At 39.0% G+C, this 18687-nt stretch overlaps 1 protein-coding gene across 2 annotated transcripts in view; it reads left to right on the top strand.

Annotated features, from left to right (window-relative positions):
- Window positions 1-18492, top strand: part of CERS6 (ceramide synthase 6) — a 95625-nt gene extending 77133 nt beyond the window's left edge. The window contains exons 8-11 of one of the 2 annotated variants that reach the window (XM_026040149.1): window positions 3376-3482; window positions 15451-15607; window positions 16631-16654; window positions 17591-18492. In XM_026040149.1, the coding sequence (XP_025895934.1) occupies window positions 3376-3482; window positions 15451-15607; window positions 16631-16654; window positions 17591-17752 (450 nt within the window). In that variant the 3' untranslated portion in view covers window positions 17753-18492. The remainder of the gene's footprint in view (window positions 1-3375; window positions 3483-15450; window positions 15608-16630; window positions 16655-17590) is intronic. The other variant, XM_026040868.1, reaches the window with a different exon arrangement.
- The last annotated feature ends 195 nt before the right edge of the window (window positions 18493-18687 follow it).

Raw genomic sequence — 18687 nt, 5'->3', positions numbered from 1 at the left:
CCCTCTCCCTCTCCCTCTCCCTCTCCCTCTCCCTCTCCCTCTCAACTGCTCTGAGTGATTCTGGATATGGGCTTTCTGTGAGCTCTCCAGCTGGATCAGATCAAAGTTATAACTTATTCATCTAAAAATACTTCTTTTTATTAAAGTAGTTGCTTTGATAAAAGCAAATTAGGAGTCTGTGGTGCAAGAAGATAGTCTCACCATGCGAGTCACCACACCCAAATTCAAAATCCTTCTGCTCTGATTTGATAGTGCTGCAAGTCTGCTTTTTAATCTTTTTTTTTTTTAAAGCTAGAAGGCACATGACTGACATGGAAGGCAATGAAGAACCTGGGTTTGTCTCTTTAGAAAAAATTACATATTTACAAGCTCATGTTTTTGTTTTGATAGATGTAGCAGCAGCTGTTCTGCTGACTGTGAATTCACATAAACTGTTTCGCTTTTTTTTTTACTGCCAATGGATATTTGATGGTTTCAGATCAGACCAGTGTGTATGGTACTAGAAAGCCATTGTAGAGCAGCTATAGCAGAGTAGCTAAAGCCCTAGCTTGAAAGCAGGGTGATACATATTTTTTCCTCAGTTCCTCTGTTCATTCAGTGCCCAAGACAAATAAAGTGAAATCGTTGGTATTGTAGCATGATTTGGTAAGCGTTCAGCAAATATGTTCCTTTTACATGAAGGGGAACACTTTAGCGAGTGTTCCCTATGAGACACGTACCTTGGTGGCGTTCGAGTCAATTCATCCAGTCTGTTCTAACTGGAAAGACTCAAGTCGATCTAAAATGTTAGAAAGAGAATCACAACCCCTGAGAAGCATTTGCCAGGAGAGACGTTGTGACTGAGGCAACAGGTCTTCTTTTACTATGGCAGAGTTATGGGCCCAATACCATATGAGATAAGATGGATCCCTACACACTGCTGACGTTACTTAGGGAGTTTCACTGCAGAGAAGGAAAAATATCTAACTGTAAAAAAATAAAAATAAAATAAATTATTTATTAAATAAATAAATATTAAATTTATTTATTTATCCCGGCCATGGCAGGATAGACTAAGCATGGGCTCACGTTATTTGTAATAATAAGAAGTCATTAGCTTAATCTGAAATCTAGATTGTCACAGAGAAATGACTTTTAGAACCCAAACTAAGTTGTTTATCTCTTCAGTATCTCTGCACTGCAGTACAGCTTTTGAATTGCAAATGCTGTGACCTAACCTGCTAAAGTACTTAAAAGTCCCACCCATTCAGGGGCCTTAAGACTTTTCTGATGCCAAGGTATGCCTGTGAACCAGTTCCCAGTTGGTATGTGTCTGATGTATGTCAGCCTCACTATAGCTAACAGTTGAACCTGAAGCCTTTTTATCAAATTCTACCCGTCTTCTAAGACACTTCTCAAAAGGCGTGGGGAATGGACTCCAGACCAAGCCAGATGACTGTGCTGTAAAATAAACAAGATTAAATAAGCTAAAAGTAATATCTATACCATCTATATTATTAAGCTGTAGTTTTTAATGCTTTAAAATGTGTTTTTATCATTATTATTACTACGACTGTCTTAGGTTCCGTATTCCATATCCTTTCCCATTTTTTGCACTCCCCCTTTTTGCAGTGCAGCTTGTAAACCTGTTATCCAGGAACGATGACCCAGCAGCTGCACTATTTTTGAGCAGTGCCGTGTTATTGCTGCAGGTTGCTATAGCAATATCAGCTCCACACGCTCTGAAATCAGCTTTTTTAGACTATTGTGGAAATACATCCAGAATTCCTAGTTGGACTTTTAGCCATCTGAAAATCGAGATCTTACAAATACACCTCTTCTGCTTTACATTTTGGCATCCAAAATATTCACTTTCCCTTAAACCTGACTCTGAGTATAAAGTACTAGGAGTTTTATTTGTATCCACTAAAATATACCACTAACTCTGGAAGTTAATATTTAGCTAGCACCACTGGTAGCTTTCCTTATGCTCTTGACATCCTTTCAGCAAGCAGGAGTATCTTTTGAGTTCAAGCTTTGAATGGAAACATTTTGGACGTTACGTAATAGCCAGAAGGGCAGGTTGATCTTGGAATCTGAAGGGTAACGAATCTGCTTCCAGATTCAGTGAGTTTCAGTCAAAAACTTGGGAACAATGTAAGTGTCTCTCAGCATTTTAGAGGATTCTCTACTGTGAATTCTACATTCAGAATAATATTCTATATGAGCACTTGTGACAATTTTGCTTACTCTTAGCACTCTGGCAAGTCTATATGTGTAATCATTTTTAACCTTGTCTTAAAAGGTTGAACCCTTCAGAGGGTGCCCTTGAAAGGGCTGCTAGGGCCTAGTATGGGCATTAAAGGGCATTAAATGAGGTGCTTTGTGTATTTAATTTTTTTTTTTTACTGTGCAGTGATTCCCCTATATTAATTTGGCACAAAGCACAAAGAGAGATTGTTCCTATCTTGAAGTAGATGTGTACTTTGCTTACACACAAGAATGTGCATAGCTGTCTTAAAACAAGCTTGCTTGCTTGTACATGCTGTTTTCTTCAGAGGAAGACAACAGGGAAATTTAGGAAAGCTCAGTATTTTAAAGAAATGTTTGAGTGCAAAGGAATTAGTTGACCTCTCTCCTCCATAGAGGAAGAACTGGAAGACTGCTTAAAGAGAAATGAGAGAAGCAGCTAAAAATGTTACTTAAGGCAACAAGTTTGGCAGTAACTGAAAGGGGAAGGAAGAAATAGAATGGAAAACCATGGAAAAGATTTGAAGGGGAGTGGTGTAATCCTAGAGGCAGAAACTGGTCTGAAAGGCCAGAAAGGAAGAAAGGATTCTGCAGGAGACCAGAGGAAATGGTGCACAATAGAGAACTGGAGGCACATCTTACATATAGCAGACAGTAGGAGGTCAGAGACTGTGGGAAAGGTGGAAGATGGATAGCTGCTGCCAGTGCAAGTGGGGCACAGTGGGAAAGATGAAGTTGTTTTATTAGGTTCAAGAGAAGGGAAATGGAAAGATGAGAGGCAAATGTAGATAGTGGCAGGTAAAGTAAGTAAAGATACATCTGTCCTGTATGTGAGGACAAGGATAGCAGAAACACAGTGGGGTGCAGTAGAAGGTTTAAAAGTGTTTTGTGAATCTGAAACAGAAGAGTTTGAAAAAAGGAAATTGAATGGAGAAGAAAGAAATTAGACATGCTCTCTGTTTTTATGTAGTCTGTTTTCTTCTGAGTAGTAGTTTTCCAGCCCACTGCAAGGAGGCACAGGCTGGAGGCACAATGAAAATGATAGTGATTTGATCAAAATTTGATTATTTCTTCTCACTCTTATACACAGTACAAGAAAACTCAGTTGTCCTCACAGAAGTAAACAGCCTTTTCTTTCTTTTGCAGGCTGCCAAAATGGCAAACTACCGCAAGTGTCAAAAACTGAGTGACCTTTTGTTCCTTTCGTTTGCCATTGTCTTCATTGTCAGTAGGCTTGGCATATATCCTTTATGGTGAGTAAGCATATCCTTTTCCTCAAATGTTAAGCATCACACAAGCTTGGCAATAACTATTTTCTAATAGCATATGGTCCACTGGCATTATTGTCTAACCCAAAGTGCCGAGGAGACTTTCAGACGTAACTAGGAGTTGAAAAATACTATTTGCTGAAGTGCCATCGTATTTACCATGCAGTTAATAGGAAATATAGAGGAGCGGAGCTGATTTTAAAATAAAAATGAGCTGGAGACAACATGACCCTAGGTTAGCAAGCAGATGCTTGTGTTGTCAAAAAAGGTGGCAGGGGAATAGAAGGAAAAATACTAATTAACAAAGACACTGACCAGAAACAAAGCTTGATGTCAGGATTTTCTTAGTAGCTTTCGGTGTGTGCTTTATCAGCGTGTTTAGCTCTAACAGAAAACACAGTGAGCTTAGGAAAATTCTAAATGTATAAATAAATTCATAAATAAATAAATAAATAGATGTCATTCTCATCTCTTTCCCAGATAAAGGCAGCTGCTTACATTCGCACACTCTCTCGCTCTCTTTCTTGGTACGCCCACCTCTATGCACACAAAAACGCACAAGTATCTTACACTTAATTTTTCAGCAGTGATCTTCTATATCCACAAAGCTGCTGACTAGTCAGAAAATGCCATGATGTACCCCAGTGCAGAAACGCATTCAGGTTCTTCTGTAGCAACAGTACGAGTTACCTTTACGAAGAGAGCAAATGCCCTAATCCAGGAGCATGCGCCTGTGTTTGAGGGGGGATTGGAAGAAGGCCTTGACTTCGCTCTTCTTTGTTCAGGATCCTTCATTCTATAGTATGAACAGAACTAACCCATATCTCTGTATTCCTGGGAAAGCAAGAGGGGTCTCTCATTACAGCAGAAGATGCAGAGTGACAGTTTCATCTTTGAGAATCACCAGGATTGCCAAAAATGTTACCCTTTGCAGAGGTTTACCTACAGAGATTAGTGAGCTCCTTATTTAATCATTTAAAAGGATTTACAGCCACAAATGTCAACTTCTTTGCCACAAGTTTCCTTTCCAAATCCTACTTAAAGGTTTCTCTATGGGATGTTGTTAATGCAAACAGGATAAGACCTAAGTGCATTAAAAGAAGCTATGTCATCAACTCTAATATAACAGAGAAGACAGTAGTCACATTCAGTGTTTAATGACTCCAAAGATAATGTGATAATACATGGTCCTTACTGTGCTCTGAGTTGATGAAGCCCCGTGACAAAAGGAGAAAGTGGACAGACACACAAACTACGTTTAAAATCTCTTGATAGCTTGATAATATCTCTTGATATCTCTTGATAGCTTGATAGCTTGATGATATGTATTTTAAGCATCTTTAGTTCCCTTTCCTTAGCTCGTCATTGAAGCTAACTTAGCCATTCACAGAATTTCTGCAAAGGAAGTAAGCTATTTTTTCCACTTGCCTGATCTCAAATGGAAAGATGGTGGCACTCTCATTCATATGTTTTCATCTAACTCTAGCACTCTTTTATATTGGGAAATGGAGTGAGGACTAAATTCTACTAAGGCGACTGCCACTGGATTCTGCAGCACATGACTCAGCTTCAGAGAAGGTTCAGTCAGATGATGTCAGCTTGAAAAGGAACTTTCACTGCGTTTTCTTTTCTCCTTGAATAGTGTTAAATAACAAATTTACAGTCTTTTTTGAGTGCTTTGAGTTTTTGCTATGGTGCTGCTGTATGTGTTTAGCTATGACTCTTGCATAGTATTTAAACACTATACCATATTATTTGAAATAGCAAGGAGGGAACTACTGAATTTAAATTTTCATTACTCACACAAAGCTTTACCAGAAAATTGCTGTATGCTTGCCTTACTGAATAGTTAAAAAAGTGCAGCTTAATCTCATCCAAAGTGCACATTTTGAAGTAATTCACTGGTTTTCTCACAGTTTAACTGGAAGCAGTTTTTCCTTTTTGAGAAATCTGAAAATAACAAGGTCAGGTTTTTTCCATCCTTTACGTCCTTGCTATGGTAGTCAAGTTTTGGAGAGTACGTAATTTAACTTGAAGTGTTTAAAATAACATTGTGTTTATAATCAGAACTGAAGGCTTGCACCATCTCAAGTGATTTCTGTGAACTGCCACAGCCAAGTGTCATCCTGCAGGAAGCTCTTGCTAGGACTAGGGAAAAATTCAATTAAAGATTAACATAGCTAGTGGAAGCGATGCCTAATACAGCCAAAGGCTGTCTAAGTAGTCTGACTGAAAAATCCTCAAAGTATTAATAGCAGAGAAATTATTAATAGCAGAGAAATACATTATCTAGAAAACATCAAAACCTAAGCATTGATTTATAGCTTTGCTGTTTTGTGCTGTGATTCTGGGATGTGCCCATACATTTTCTTTACAAATTTGGCAAGAGGAGCAGTTTCATACAGCTTCTGACTGAAACCTCGTCCGAATTGCAGTGACAGAGGGTGCTGAAAGCAGTGTGAAAATTGAAGCACGTGGGTTTGAAGAAGAGGGAAAGGAAGAAGGGCTGCATTAATAATGTCTGTAGCAGATGATAAGCAATCCTGGTACTGAAAATTGGGTCAGTGAGGGCAGCAGGTTACAGCTGTGGGTAGGGTTAACTGGTAGGTTGGAGAACATGAGGAATTTGTTGAGAAATATGATCAACTTGCTGCCAGTTTAATAACCATTGTTATAGCAAGAAAACAATTACGTCACAAGAAAGGTAAAGTCTTTACCTTGAAGCACGTACAGTATAATAGACCAACTGCATGAGCGAGAGAAAGAAAATAAGAGTCTACCAACATACGAAGTTGGTAATCCCAAAATACAAGACACAGATTTGCCTCAAAATAATTTGTAATATAAAGGAGTAATTGGAGAGGTGAATTTGGAGCACATCTCTGAAGAAAAAAAAAAAAAAAAAAAAACAGCAGCTCTTGATTAGTGGAGTGGGGTGATAATTGCAAGGATACTCCAATTAAAAGGAAGAGAATAAAAATACAGTATATATGATATACTGTATACTATGGGGTTTGATACCACCCTATGTCCAAATGAAAGATGCCTGTATTCTGAAAGGTTAGCCTTTACTTCCTTGTATAATCAAAGAGTCCAGAGGCAACTTCGTATTTCTGAGCATTGAGTGAGCATTGCAAGTGGGAATCCAGGTTTATAGAGATGATGCATGGGTCATACGGGCTTGTCTCTCCCAATTCTTTTTTCTTTCTGAGTTCCAAATCTTCACCCTTGTTAATTGCCTGTCAGCAAAGCTGAGTCACTGAAGTGGCAGCAGGCTGAGAAGCAGAGTTTTGCTCTCCCTTTCCTTGTTGCTGAATATTCAAAACAGCAAAATTTGGTGTCTGATTAGTATTACATAAATATGCAAATTTTCAAGCAGAAAAATTGGGAGGTATAAAATTGCTGTGCTTGTAATGTAAAAGGAAGACTGTAATTTATAAGAAAACTTCCTCCGCACATGAAAGCAAGTATCCAAGAATGGGCTCCAGTCACACTGCGTATAAAATACTGGCATGCCTCTTGAGCTGGGGCTTTGCGCAAACTCCCTTTAATTTTGCATAGATGTGCTGATAAAGAATTCAGAATGTATCAACTGCTGTTGTTGAAGCTTGTTTATCAGTGGGGCTAAGATAAAAGAAATAGGCAATTAGGTATATATTTAGCAGACTTTCCACGGGCATCTGAAGTTCATTCAGCAATAAATCAGAAGCCCCAGGACACTTTCTGCATCCTGCTGCTAAGTGAATGTAGGAGTAAAGCTGCTATTTTCACTGAGAAGATGTTTTGTTCGTAAAATTCTCCCACTTGTTCATGATAGCTTTTCTAGCAAATTACAACATAAAACACAACTGTCCATGAGTCAGGGTGAACATGATGCCTTCTAAGGTGATACAAGGTAGGGACAATTGAAAGCAATCCCAAACTGAAGAATTGCGATAAATGATGTGAGCCTTTGGCAGGTCTAATTGGACTGGACAAAAGAGTTACCTCAGGCCTTTCTTTATTTCAATAAGCCTTACGATGCCATTCCCTTAAGAACCAAACATGTTTTTGCTGTAGTTGCACAGAAAATCTTCCTTTTTTGTTGTTGTTAGAGGAATGCTTTGCTTTTTGCTATTGCTGGTTTATTGGGTGATATTCAGGTTCTGTCAAGTTTCTTTGAACAGCGTTAGTATGAGGTTGTATTTCACTTGTTTAAATTAATTATACAAGCAATAGAGTACAGTCTGAGGGTACTGTTATTGATGGGCACTTCTGTCCAAAGATGGGGGAGCAGGAAATGGGGGATTGCCCTCACAAGAACTGTGAAGTCTCAGTAAGCATTACAAATACACACTGGCAAAGGTAGAACAGCAGCAGTCTAAATATATAAATAAAATGAAAGCCTGATTTAAGCTGTTTCAAAAGAACACAATCATATAGAGCATGTTCTCTCCCCTAAATGTTCATCTAGGCAAATTTGACATGATTCAGGTAGTCCAGATCCTTTCCTGTTCCTGAGACGCTTTCGATGGCCGCACTGTTGTCCCATGCTTTAAGCATGATAAGCCAGATAAATAAGTATTGCCCAGACTTGCCCGACCTGAAGTTCGGATTAAGACAGGGTTTCGTGATGGTTTTACTTGCTTTCACTGCATCCTGAATTTAGTGAAAATCTCTCTAACATAGTATTATGAGTAGAGGTGAACAAACATTTCCAATTATTCTACAGTAAATAAATCCAGTTCTTTTATGAAGAAAATATATATATATATTATATTTTTGGTACTGGTTTGGACTCACTTTGTTTATAGAATATTGGCTGAAACAAAGCACAAACTGCTTTGTTTGTGGGTAGCAGATATTGAAGGAATAAATCTTGGTTTGATTCTAGGTGCTTGATTACTGAGGTTATTCATGCTGTCAGTGAATGGACACTGTAAAACTAACAACAGAAAATATTTACCGTGCTTATATTTCAGGCTATTTGTGGTTTCAGCAGGCAACTTACAATCAATTTACCAAGAGGATTTAATGAAAACTTTTTGGCAAATAATTTTAAAAGCACAGTATATTTGAAGAAGTCGCTGAGTTTTTAATTATGTGTTAAAAAGAGGTCTAATTCAGTCTCCATTAATCTCCTTAAAATCTTTGCTTAGCTCTTCAGCAGAGCACATACAATGTTGTCATGTGCAGGCAATCTGCCTTTGACAAAGCACTGTCTGATCTTGTCCTTCATTGTGCCTGGTTATTTTATTTTCTCAAATTATTTACAGCTCTTGTGAGCTCAGGACTTTGAGTACTCTGTGCAGCAAAACTTAAGTCTTTGGAGTGCTGGGTTAATTCTCATCCAGCTCTTCACAGAGGAGCTAGCAGAAATGGAAAGGTTACATGGGTTGTTCACCTTTGCAAGTTTGCTATGCAAATAACAGAATGTGGCATTTGCTCAGTATTTCAATGTTTAAGATTTTTGTATGATTAACAAAGGAGGATTTATATGAAAAAGGAATTCACGAGACTTTCAAAGTCAATTCTTATCCTCCCTTTTAGTTTCTACAGACTGTTCCTTGTAGCTGTGATATTGCATTCTGTTGGCAAGGACAGGCTGTTCAGGCAGTGTCCCCACTTTCCTTCATTTATTTTGAAAAATTTCCTTTAAACTATTGTCTGGCTGAAAACAGAACACACAAAATTACTATGTGCTTTTTTTTTTTTTTTCTTTCCTCAAAATTATCCTGATGGGTGTAAATATCTCAAAGGAAGGGAAATGGCACTGGTGTTATTGCTGTGACCAGGCTTTTTGCTGAGCTGCTTTTAGATGATCTCAGCAAGCCATGGTGAGTGCAGAGTAAACACGAGTTGACCTGGTGTGATTGCATTGAGAGGTGCTTCCACCACAGGTGTCTGATCCCTCAATAAGCTGCTTTTGACTGGGGAAAGTTTCTGAATCTTCTCTGAAGTTGCAGGGAGGAGGGGAGAAAAAGAAGACACTCACCAGGGCAATTTACAGGGCTTGACTGATTTTTGCCTGAAGGAGAGGTAGACGAGGAAAGGTTGACCCAAAGTAGACTTTGTTTTTAAAAAGTATTCTTGATTCTGTAAAGAAGAGAGCAGTTTTAATGCAGGAATATCAGAAGTGCCCATACAAGGGAGAGGAGATAGAGTTCATTAGAGAGATTACTTTGAAGGAATTTTGTTCATTTTGGCAATACTGCACTGTAGCAGAGTTTGTTCTGTAAAAGACGAGAAATTGGAGATGATTATTTAGAAAACAGGGTTAAACTGTGAACTGTTTAAGGCTAATTTCCCAGACTTGAACAAATTTCTTACAGCACTTGCAGGGTCACAGGTACAGTTGATTTAGTTTGGGGTTGAGAGGGACTTGCTTGTTTGCTTCTTTTTCCTCCCTATCCGTAACGTAGCTTCTCTCTGCCAATGTGTTGTGATCAAAGGTTTTTACCTAAGCATTTTGCCAGAAGACATCAGTGATAGAACCCTTTGCTGAGTGTAATTACATTCTGCTGGGGAGTTTGGAGACTTTCTGTGTCCTAATGTCTATTGAAAGACTGTCCTGAGGAAAGACTGTCCTGTCCTGGATTGTGAAGGTGTTGCTGACCTTGTGTTTTTGTTTTTTTCTGTCAGGACTGGAAATATTAATGTTCATACCAGTGACTGCAAAATCCATTAACAGATAGGAGCTGTTGGTGAGAAGAAATTGAGTGAACAGGAAAAAAACAGTTGAACTCAGAACAGTAACAGCATGATCAGAATAGTTCCTTTTATAGTACATCAAACATGAATAATTTCCTGCCTGTTGTATCATTTCACTTAAGTAGTTGGAAATCCTATTGATCTGCACAGGGCTCAAAGTAATGCAGTCTTAGCAGCAGGGCTAGGATTCCTGCAAAGAGATGTTGTTGGCCATTACAGCAGTGCCTGCTGGCCATTACAGCAGCTGAGCTTGTGTTAGAGCCATGTCACGAGAGGCAGGCCTCAGCTAGCTTGTAAATCCTCTGATTTAGGGCTGGTATGTATGAGTAGAACTCCATGAGTTTCTAAACTCACTAATCTGAAGTGTGTTGACTTAACATAGCTCAGCATTTTGAATGCATCTAACTGACCCAAGAGTTTATATCCTTTCTGTCATTTCACTGTGCAGCAATGTTTTATCAACTTCCTGTCTAAAGAAGAGCAGGACCACAACAAAAAAACTGAAGAATTCCTCTGAGATGATGCTGAAAGCCCATCTCTCTCTCCTGCTTTGTCCTTCCTTCCCTGTTTCACTGACACAGGGCAGGTGACTGGTTTGTCTGACTTTCCTCAGCTCACAGGGGATCCCTGCAGCTCCCGTCTCATTTGCCAAGCACTGATTAGTAGCATAAATCCCACTTTGAGGCACTGAAAATCTAGGAGCAGCAAGTGACATACTAGTTTCTTGTGTCCATTTTTAGTAGTAGGTAAACCATATAAAGAAATATGAAGATTTCTTTGATCACATAAGTTAATAGAAGAGCTAAATACAGAATCCAGGAGGCCTTGCACTGTTCTCTGGTCTTACTAATTCTCATGTATAATAAAGGATAAACGCTCATGTTTTGAGATGGAAATAAACTCTTCTTTCTTTTTTTCTTTCTTAGGAAAGACTTTAGGAAGCAAAATTTTATAAGCATTGCTCAAAATGTTATACAGAACTGTTGTATTACTTGTACTGAATTATGTGCGAATTTCAATAATCCCCCCTTAGATATAATTACTACATAATGAATGCGATACAGAAAATGTCCAGCTGGTTAGGGTGTAATATAGTGTACTCTCATGAACTGTCCATAAGTTGTAGGAGGTAAGATATTTATTCTGAAATTACTGTAGACAAGCTAGTATCATGTATTGCTGTGCTCTGTTATACTAGGAGACTGCTGGCTCTTCTGCTGCAGGAGCAACTTGCCTTTCACTGAGCGTGTTGCAGACAGAGGATGCTGGCCGCCGGCTGCACGGCCACGGCTAAGGCCTCTTGCAGTAGCGTGCGTTGCAGCTGCACACGTTCTGCTCCTTTGGGTATAGTGATAGTAGTGCTCAGCATGGCACTCACCTTGTTGCACTTAATTCTGCAGTTTGTCATGAATTTCCTGCCTGTCTGGAAGGCTGCCGGCTTTTTCCTTATGACCTTTCTCGCCTCCTTTCATTCCTGTCAGAATCCTTTGGAGTTGTGATCCAGTTCCTTGAAGTGTGATCAGTCTGCGTCAGTGTAGGAGCCTGTTGCAGATAGCTTTCCAAGTACTACTCCTCTGGCTAAATAAGGGATTAAATGGTAGAGAAAAGCTGTTATTGTGATACAATACAGGTGATTGTTTAGGAGCTGTTTAGAGCATTTTAATTCTATTCTGCGAGTTCAATTACAGCAGTAGTGCAGTAAGTACAGAATTACCTTTCTCAGTGGCTCATATATTATGCCAGCACTCCTGAAAGTTTACCACAGATTTCTGTAGGAGTAGATTTGATTTAAAGGGTTGAATTTGATTTCTTCTGCTTCTGTCAGCCACAATACTTAGCTCAAGGTGCTAAACTGAGAGCTTCCTGCTACCAAGTGCACAAAATACATCCCGCTTGTGATGTATTTAACAAGGGAAGAGGGAGAAAATACCATAATATACCATAACATTTTCTTTTGCTCAGCTATTAAAAATTTTCAGAGATCCTGACAAATTGCTTTTGGTTGAGAGAACCTATTTTCAAGAGTAAAAGCTAATATTTTCTTCAAAATTGTGGAGATCTGGAAAATGCTGATGAGAGTTTTCACAGAAGTAGAGGACTTATAGTTTGAATTTTTTTTTTTTTTTTTTTTTTTTTTTTTGTCAGATCAAATCCCGTTGTTTGAAGTCAGGTAGCCAGGAATCAAAGTTTCTGTCATTAATTTTGAAAAGCTGAGAGTTAATCACCGGAAAGCTTTGAAAAATTCCAGCACACATATTTGCACCCTTAAACACCTGAATAACTTTAGAGTTTAAACCAAAGACTGATTTGCTTTTTCATCCAAAAGACCCTTCGCCTGTGTGTATTCCATTCTAATGCTTATTTACCAGTCTTTGCTATATGAGTAGTTCATTAAAGTGCTACAGTTGAATCCTTTCAAAAGCAGAATTTGGAGGGAAGCTCTCCAAGCCTCCTCCTTTCTTCCCTCTTCCTCTCCCTGCCTGCAGCCTCTACAAGTGACATCACTGCTCCTAATTCCCACTGGCCATATGATCTTCCTTATAAGAATTTAAATACAAAAGTTTTCTTCTCAGCATTCTCTAGTTATGTGCTTTACTCTCATTTTTCTATAGCCCCTTGTATTTTCATTCAGCTTTTGCTTGGCCTGATGTGCTTGGACGCTATAAGCATTAACTCCCACTCTGCACCTAGCCTGCACATCATATTCCTAGCATTCCTGAGTAGTTAGTGCAATATTTATGTAGCCTTTTTTAGGTGCTTAGCACAGAGCTCCAGTCTGTCCTTAGTCTGTCAGACACGTCAGACTAGGAAGAGTTGTGCTTTTCTGGTGAGTGCTTATTTCCCATATCTAGTATGCAGCGAATGACTCATTGGAGCAGCAAGTTTTCTTTTGGTTTCAGAAGTATTCCTTTTGCCCTTGCTGGCTTCCTCATAGTTTGGATTTTTGCAAGAACAGGCCATCAGTATCTCTAATGCTGCTTTTTTACCTTGACTCCAACCAAAGTCCCCAGAGGTGGATTCAGTCCAGTGAATCAAAATGTAAATAGAAACCTATAACTGCACTTACAGTGCCTAAGATTTTAGACATGCAAAGGCAATTGGATGTAACAGTAGCAGTTAAACGTATAAGAATTGCTAATGTAAAATTTGAGTTTGATACAATAGTTATTTGAAATATCTTTTAGTGGAATAAACAGGTCTGACTAAAGCTCTGTTTTGATGTGTCCTGAAAATGTCCGCTCGGATTATAAACTGGGGTATTACTGTGCCAGGTAGAGCCACCATTGGCAGAATGTTGCATAAAGCTGAGACTGGAGAGTTTCAACTGGTAGAAGCAATAATATGAGTTATTCTTTTTTTTTTTTTTCTTTTTTCACTTCAGCAGAAAGATGGTTAGTTTGCTGATGTTCATGGCATTAACGGAAGATTTTGTAAAAAGACAACTATATAATAAAGCCTCCTCTTCTCACTAAAAGTTGGGGGAATTATAAAACAATCTTGCAGTTTAGCGTAGGAAAGCAAAAATAGAAAGGTAATATATTTATTATGAGCTACCCTACAGTATAAAGGGCAGCCTGATAGTTTATTAGACTAAATTTTGACTATTGTGTACATAAATCATTACCACTGAAGGTTGCGTTTCTGGGTTCCCTGTTTATGCACAAGTCATTAATGTTATCTGAGCTACCCTTTCTTTTGCTAGAAAGGACTGTGGTATGTGTGGTTAGTAAAATGGTGTGCCCAGCATCCCTAATTTTTCAAAGCCTGCTTGGGGCTCAGGGCCTGGAGAGCTGTGCCCAGAAGCCTTCAAAGATCCTTAAGAGTTAGGTCCCTCTCCACCAGACCTGGCTAGTGCTGTGTGGAGCTGAGCAGACGTTTGCTTGATTAAATGTGCCATCTAGTGGTTATGTGGTGATAATTGATTAAAAAATAAATGAACGCAAAGCCAAAGGGCTTTTTAAAGAATTTTCTCACCAATGGGGAAAATGGAAAGGAGTTCACAAACGCTCCTTTGTTCCCCTCAAAGGAACAGGCATTCATAAATTGTCTTTTTTTTTTTTTTTTTTTTTTCTTCTTTTCTTCTCGAAGTGCTAATGCCTTCTACTGCCTGTTGTCCACTCTGCTGTCAGGCTCTTTGCTAAGATCTAAATAGAAATCATCTTAGTGAGAGGAATAATTGGACAGAATAATTAGCATTGTATTGGCAAAGCTTCATAAGTTAAATTTGAAAAGTCACTTTCAGTACCTGCAACCGAAACTTTGCTCAGATTTTTTCTGAGATTCTTTTTTGCTTTGCTCACCACCAGTCCCCCACCACCAGCATTTCCCTGATGTCTGTTGGTCTTTTACATCACAGCTAAGCTTCTGGCTCGCTCTCCTTGACTGGTACGCCAGCTCGATCTTGTGCACCAAGTGGCCACCAGAGACAGCTCTTGGCTGCTGCACGGTGCCTTACTGGTTAGCAGAGTCATCATCATCAGTTAGCAGAGTCATCATCTGTTCAAGAGCCAGAGATAAATCTCATTGATTTGTTTTGATTTGGAATTTCTATCTGTGCTAAGTCTCTTATAAGGTGTTAGGGTTCCTGTAGTGTTCTCCAGGGCTCCCGGTGGAGCTGCTGGAAGAATTGGGGCCAAACTCTTCTTGGTGGCGGCCAGTGACAGAGAAAGGGGTAATGCATATAAATTAAAACACAGAAAGGTCCATCTCCGTATGGAGAAGGACTTCTTTCCTGTGAGAGTGACAGAGCCCTGGAACAGGCTGCCCAGGGAGGTTGTGGAGCCTCCTTCTCTGGAGGCCTTCCAAACCTGCCTGGATGCCACCCTGTGCCACGTGCTCTGGGTGTCCTTGCTGGAGCAGAGGAGTTGGACTAGATGAGCTCTAGAGGTCCCTTCCAACCTTAAGCATTCTATAATATAGTGTGAAATACGTTTTCAGTCCTATTGAGCTGCTACACAGAAGTTTTCTTAGCCTACCAGTACAGTAGTAGTACCAATACCTGCCAACTTCAAAAAAAGGAGAAATACATGCTGAGAATCTTTGTTTCCTATGTATGATGGTTGTTAATGTCATTTATTTCTGGGGACATAGAATTATTTATCACTCCTCTTCCTCTACAAGTCAAGTCACAGGTATTGCTGCTCTAAGCAGCAAATATATGTGTGGATCTCATGTAAATAAATTTGTCATCTTTATTTAAAAAAAACTTTCTATTGCTTTTGACTTAAAGAAAACATTATTTTTCTGTCCCTTTCTCCCCTAGGATATTAAACACAACGTTGTTTGAACTATATGAAGCTCTGGGCAATTATCCTGCCTGGTGGGTCTTAAACATGATGCTTGCACTTCTTCAAGTTCTACACTGTTTTTGGTCCTATCTAATCATAAAGGCAGCCTATAAAGCTATTTCAAAGGGCAAGGTAAGACAGCACAGTTCTGTTTCATATTTCTACATTTCAGCTTTTTCAGAATTCACTGAGGGTCTGATTGCTTGTTCTTTCTACTTCATAAGACATTGTTGAGGACTGTTACTATTATCTCATCTTTCCTTTAATAGTGACTTTTTTCCCCTTCCTTCTGATAAATTCCAAACAAATTAACATGTTCTTTTTAGTGACTGTACTTATATATGCTTCTGCACTTCCTCTTTATAATCTTTTTCACAGAACCCAATGACACTCAGGAGGTAGGGTCGGGGGGGAAGAAAGGGAAGAAGCAGCAAATTGTTATCTGTGGGCTGCCAGTTCTGTTATTTTTCTTTATATTGGTTTTTAGAAAAGCATTAATTTCCCAGCTAATAGAGAAGTTATAGGTAGTTATAAAAATATGTATTAAAAGTGTATTGTCTTTGTTAGTGGCAGAATTATGAATCAAAACCTCCTTTAGTCTTTAGTATTAATGAGGCTCTGCAAAGGGCTATGTACTCTCCAGGAATCCCATAGTAAGACCAGTCGGGACAAAATTCATTGTGTCATTGCCATTGTTATAGTTAAAAGGGAGATATAATTCACAGAAATGCTCACCCCAGTACGTTTTCTAGGCAGGTACTGCACTCAAATTTGGGTGATCAAAATTGTATTAAGAGACTTAGTTGTGTGAATTACAGGGAACCATTTCTTCTGAAAATGGTAAAGCACATAAGTGGATATTTTGGATATATGACCAACCAGAGGTGAATGAGATTATTCCTGCAAATGCTTTCTAAGAACGTATCTGAGAGCTTAGCCCCTTGCAGGACCAAGCATGGAATCTGCCACTTGCTGTGCATGAAAGACAATGCAGCTGTGAACTGTGTTTGCCTGGAAGCCACACTTCTTTTCTCCTCTGCTTTGGCAAATATTAGCCTCAGCTGTCCTGTTTGAATTAAACCACTGACTTCAAAGAGCATTACTTACCCTCTCTTACTCTGCTTGTTTGTCCTTCTCCTTGTGCTATGCTGGAAGGCTGGGAAGTGGAACCCTTTGCATGTAAGTTCTTTTATATTCACTATGCAGAAGACATATTCTGTGCAATACTAATTATTTTCTTTTGCAGTTTCTAGTTTATATGTGATGTTTATGTGTACCTGACTGAACGGAGTAGAGAGAAGTCATTTCAGGATGCTGAAGGGATATAATGTCCAGCTCTCAAACTTAGCAATCTTCACCTGTGAATTTCAAAGAGCTACAAAGAAAGGGAGAGGACTCCTTACTCTCAAGAATGCATTTACTTAATATATGGGCATAAACTGGCAGGAATGAAATTCAGGTGAAACAGGGACAGAACTGGACCATGGTCAGTGTTCCTACACACCACTCTTGCTATCTGAGATCCAAGACTGCAGTTATCTGGTATGAGAAGTTACATGGAAACCAGTCCTCCCATTTCTCCCTACCCTCTAGCCTTGTTCCATGAGGAACACAACCTCAAGAGAGTGTCAGGGGGGAGCAAGTTAGTGTGAGTATTTTGTATTTATGCTGACATCAGATCATAGAGAAGCACCCCCAAAGGAAGCACAGGAATCCCTGCACCAGATGTTAATCTGATGTATTAAAGATTCAGGAAATAAACTTATCATATGAGAGTACAGGGAATGGTAGTAGACTGAACTAGAGAGCTTGGATGTTTCCTTTAGTCTGCATACAGCCTTTCGTGTTAACCCTGTGCCTTCATTTCAATGTCCTAACCTTTGATGCACCAGTGGGAAGTTCTTGCCTTGTCTTTGTGCACAGAATTTGGATGTGTTGGCCTCTGTTTTGAAGTGAGTCTAGACAGACAAGGGCAGAGAGGTATGTCAGAGCTGAGACTGCTTTCAAAGCTCTATTTTAAAAAAGAAAAAGCTTAAATTTTCTGATTCTGGCTGAAACAAAAAAGTGTTCCCTTCAATAGCCTACTACTTGTTCTTGTTTCTGAAATTTGTACAGGTTGCAAAGGATGACCGAAGTGACATTGAGTCAAGCTCAGACGACGAAGACACAGGGTCTCGTTCAAAGATGCCACACAGCACTGCCACCGCCAATGGGACTGGCGGCGCCAGTGGGACAAATGGGTATCTTACGGGTGGCGCTTGCTCAGAGGAGCACTAATCCTTGAGTTTAGTCACGAGAGATGAACAGAATGAACTGTTTGCTACTGGAAGTGAATTATAAATTGTGAATGCAGTTTCTTCATATATCACAGCATCAGAAAAAGTTAGGATTATCAAAGCATTCTGATAGTGCACTGCCATATTCCCTGTTTGTGAATGAAGAAGACACACCATTCTGTATACGTAGGCGCATGCTGTATGTATATAACTGACACAATGGGAGCAGTATTTTCATTTTTACTGTCTTTAAAATATTATTTATTTTGTATATTTTCTGGGAACTTTTGGACGAAAGGGAATATCCTTGCTCCAACTTTAGCTCTTTGGATTCTCAGTGGTGGGGAGCATCATGCTCAGACCTCTTCTGTCCATCTCTGTTGCTTTTTCTGAGTCTGCTATAAGTAGTAGTTGCTTGATTTATTACTTACAGTAAGGTAGAACATAGCTTTACAGATTCTAGCTTGCTTCAGATATTTTTGCTATCTTTGTGTTTAAAGTGCTGGTTTTGAAATTGCCTATCAAATCACAGTGGCTGTTTCTCCAACATAAAGTTTTAAAACACTGGATTGGTATTTTAAATTGTAGCTAATGTGATCAGTTAGCAATTGAAAGAAAGAAAACCTGTGGTAATTGTGGGACACTATTTTAGCATAATTTGAAATTCAATTTGGTGGTTAATTGCATTAGAAGTAGACTTGATTGGTTGTGCAAATATGCAAATGCATAATAATGTCAACAGTTAGGATGAACTTACTCATTTTTGCCTTGCAGTTTTTGACCTCTACAGTTTTCAGCTTTTTGCACAGATTCTGTGTTGTACCATTGTGAATCCAGAACTAACTCCTGAAAGTGTTCTTGCAAGTTCAGAAAGATGAGAGCAGGAATATAATGGGGAAAAAAAAAAAAAAAAAAAAAAAAAAAAAAAAAAAAAAA

Source organism: Nothoprocta perdicaria, unplaced genomic scaffold (genome assembly GCF_003342845.1).
Source record: "Nothoprocta perdicaria isolate Ctin4 unplaced genomic scaffold, notPer1 scaffold_0, whole genome shotgun sequence".
Taxonomy (NCBI): domain Eukaryota; kingdom Metazoa; phylum Chordata; class Aves; order Tinamiformes; family Tinamidae; genus Nothoprocta; species Nothoprocta perdicaria.
Note: the sequence above shows the minus strand (reverse complement) of the source record. Positions and strands in the feature narration are given on the sequence as shown.